The sequence below is a fragment of the Macrobrachium rosenbergii genome, chromosome 13, assembly GCF_040412425.1.
Source record: "Macrobrachium rosenbergii isolate ZJJX-2024 chromosome 13, ASM4041242v1, whole genome shotgun sequence".
In the NCBI taxonomy this organism is placed as follows: Eukaryota; Metazoa; Arthropoda; class Malacostraca; order Decapoda; family Palaemonidae; genus Macrobrachium; species Macrobrachium rosenbergii.
Genome location: NC_089753.1, coordinates 59086554 through 59089497, shown reverse-complemented (window position 1 = coordinate 59089497; position 2944 = coordinate 59086554). Strand labels below are relative to the sequence as shown.

General features: G+C 56.7%; 1 protein-coding gene across 1 annotated transcript; it reads right to left on the bottom strand.

Moving 5' to 3' along the window:
• Window positions 1-374: 374 nt before the first annotated feature.
• On the bottom strand, window positions 375-1094 carry LOC136844824 (uncharacterized). The gene is made up of 2 exons (XM_067114059.1): window positions 853-1094; window positions 375-753 (listed from the first exon to the last, which is right to left on the bottom strand). The coding sequence occupies exons 1-2, from the start codon at window positions 1092-1094 to the stop codon at window positions 375-377; spliced, it is 621 nt and encodes a 206-aa protein (XP_066970160.1).
• Between the last annotated feature and the right edge of the window lie 1850 nt (window positions 1095-2944).

Here is a 2944-nt window from a genome sequence, read left to right as displayed (position 1 = left end):
GGGCAACATCTGATTAAACCAGGTATCTTCTGGGGTGACGAAGGGGGCCTCTCTTTCTTGATGTCATCTGGAGAGGGTGGTCGCCTTCCCCGATGTCCTCTTTAGTGGTTTGTTGGGGTGTATTTTCGTTAGGTTTCTGGGGTTTCCGGGGACGCCCTCGCCTCCTTCCCGCCCTCGCCTCCTTTCTGAGACCGGGGTTGTTTGAGGGGCTGCCATATCCTGCAGGAGATCTTGGTGTCCTCCTTCATTGCCCCCCTCCAGGAATGCGGGTTTGAGACGATCTATTGACACCTAGTCTTCCCGCCCATGGATGGATATTCGGAGTGTCTTCTTGTTCCTTTCCAGGACTAGGAAAGGTCCCCTGTAGGGTCTAGTCAAGGGTGGGTGTACGGCGTCGTCCCTGACGAAGACGTGGGTGGAGGAGGACATCTCGGTGGGCATAAGGGGGACGTCCTGTCGGTGAATGTCCTCTGGCAGGGGGTGAATTTTCCAACCTTGTTTCGGAGCCTTTGTATTCCTATGTCGTCCCTGTTCTCTGTGACGAGTTCCCCTGGGACTACCAGAGTCTCCCCGTAGACTTTTTCTGCTGAGGAGGGGCTGCCGTTGGCCCTGGGGAAGGTTCTCAACCTGAGGAGGACCCAGGGTAGCTGGTACTTCCAGTTTTCAGCAGAACAATGAGCCAAGAGGGACGCCTTCAGAGACCTGTAGAATCTTTCCACCATTCTGTTAGCTGCAGGGTTGTAGGTGGTGGTGCTGTGGTGAGTGGTCCCCATTAGACGTGCCAGGGTGGTCCACAGCTCGGACAGGAAAGTGGCGTCCCTGTCTGTTGTTATGTCGTCCGGGACACCGAACCGGCTGATCCAGCTGGAGAGGAGGGCTTCCGTGCATGCACTGGAGTTGGCTTCTTCCATGGGCGTGGCTTTGGGCCATATGGTGGAGCGGTCGACGACTGTCTGTAGGTATCTGGCTCCTCCTGATGGGGGAAGTGGTTCTACTACGTCGACGTGGATGTGCCCAAAACGTCTCTTTGGCTGGGGGAATTCACCCACTCCCGATTCGGTGTGCCTCCCTACTTTACTTGTCTGACACTGCATACATTATCTTGCCCAGGCCGTTGCGTCCTTTTGCATGCCGTGCCAGACGAACTCTTCTATCAGCAGTCTGGCTCTTGTCCTTCCAGAGGGGTGGGATAGGCAGTGGATGATGTCGAAAACCAACTGACGTCTGGAGGTGGGTACTAGCGGGCGGGTGCGTCCGGTACTAATGTAGCTCAGTAATGTTGATCCTTTTGAGCCGAAGGGCACGTCCTTCCACTTCAGCATTGTGATGGCTGTACGGTAGGCTGGGGTCTCAGGGTCAGCAGCTTGTTCGCAGGCGAGGTCCTCGTAATCGATCCTGAGCGGTACGGAATCGATCTCGATCCTCGAGAGGGCGTCGGCTACCGGGTTCTTCCTGCCGGGGAGGTACCCGATGGTGCAAGTGAACTCCACGATGGCTGCGAGGTGCCGCTGCTGCCTAGAAGACATGCGTCGCCCAGCTTCGTGAAGGCGTGGACCAGCGGCTGGTGGTCGGTCCATATTGTGAAGGGCGTCCCCTCCAGGAGGAACTTGAGGTGCCGTACTGCCTGGTATGCCGTGAGGAGTTCTCGGTTGAAGGTGCTGTAGTGGGACTCGGTGGGGTTTAGCTTCCTACTGAAGAAGGCGATGGGCTGAGGGGTCCCTCTAATGATCTGTTCCAGGAGTGTTCCGCAAGCGACATTGCTGGCATCCGTCGTCAGTTGGAGGGGAGCGCTGGGATCCTGGTGGGCCAAAGATGTTGCATTGGCAAGGGAGGCCTTCGTCAGGAGGAAAGCCTTCTGCTGGTCGGGTCCCCACACTAAGGTCTTTGGTTGTCCCTTCAAGGCCTCCGTCAGGGGGACCATGGTGTGAGCAATCCCCGGGATGAATCTTCTGTAGTAGTTGACCATCCTGAGGAATTCTTGTACGGCCCTGATGGAGGTAGGGGTGGGGAACTTCTCGACGGCTTCGACCTTCGATGACATCAAGCGGACGCCCTCTGGGGATATCTCGTGGCCCAGGAACCCCACCTTCTCAACGCCGAAGGTGCATTTGTCAAACCTGACGACGAGGCCATTCTCCTGTCGGTGCTGCAGGACCTTCGGGATGTGTCGCAGGTGTTCCTCCCGGGACCAGGAAAAAATCAGGATATCGTTGACGTAGTAGACGCAGAAGTCCAGGTCCCCCAGGATGCTGTCCATCAACCTATGGAAGGTCGCGCCCGCATTCCTCAGGCCGAAGGTGGAGAAAGCAAAGACATAGTACCCGAAGGGCGTGACGATGGCGGCCTTGGGGATGTCCTCCGGAGCTACTGGGACCTGAAAATAAGATTTTAGTAGGTCCATTTTGGAGAATATCCTGGCTCCGTGGAAAGAGGCCGTCAGATCCTGCATGTTCGGCAGAGGGTAATGGTCTGGTTATGTTGCCAGGTTCAGCCACCTGTAGTCGCCGCAGGGCCTCCAGGTGCCGTCCGCTTTCTGCACCATGTGAAGAGGGGAAGCCCACGGGCTGGGAGCCTTTTTGCATATGCCCATCCTTTCCATTTCCATGAAGGCCTTTTTGGCCTCCTGAAGGCGCTGCGGTGAAGTTATCAGAACTTCACTTGCGTGGGGGGGGCCTTCGTCTCAATATGGTGGTATATCCCGTGTTTGGCAGGAGTTCTGGGCATCTGGCGGAGCTCTGGTTTGAAGACCTCCGGGAACTCCTGATTAGGTCCTCAACTGGCAGGGTGTATGCGTCCGTGATTTGCCCTCGGACCTCTGGCAATAGCTGCTGCAGGAAGATCTCCCTCGACAGACTGATTTCCTTGCGCCTGCTGTCAGTCTCAGGGAGGAGGAGAAGGTCCTGGAGGGCGTGCCATACTTCTAAGAGATTTCCCTCCTGCTGGG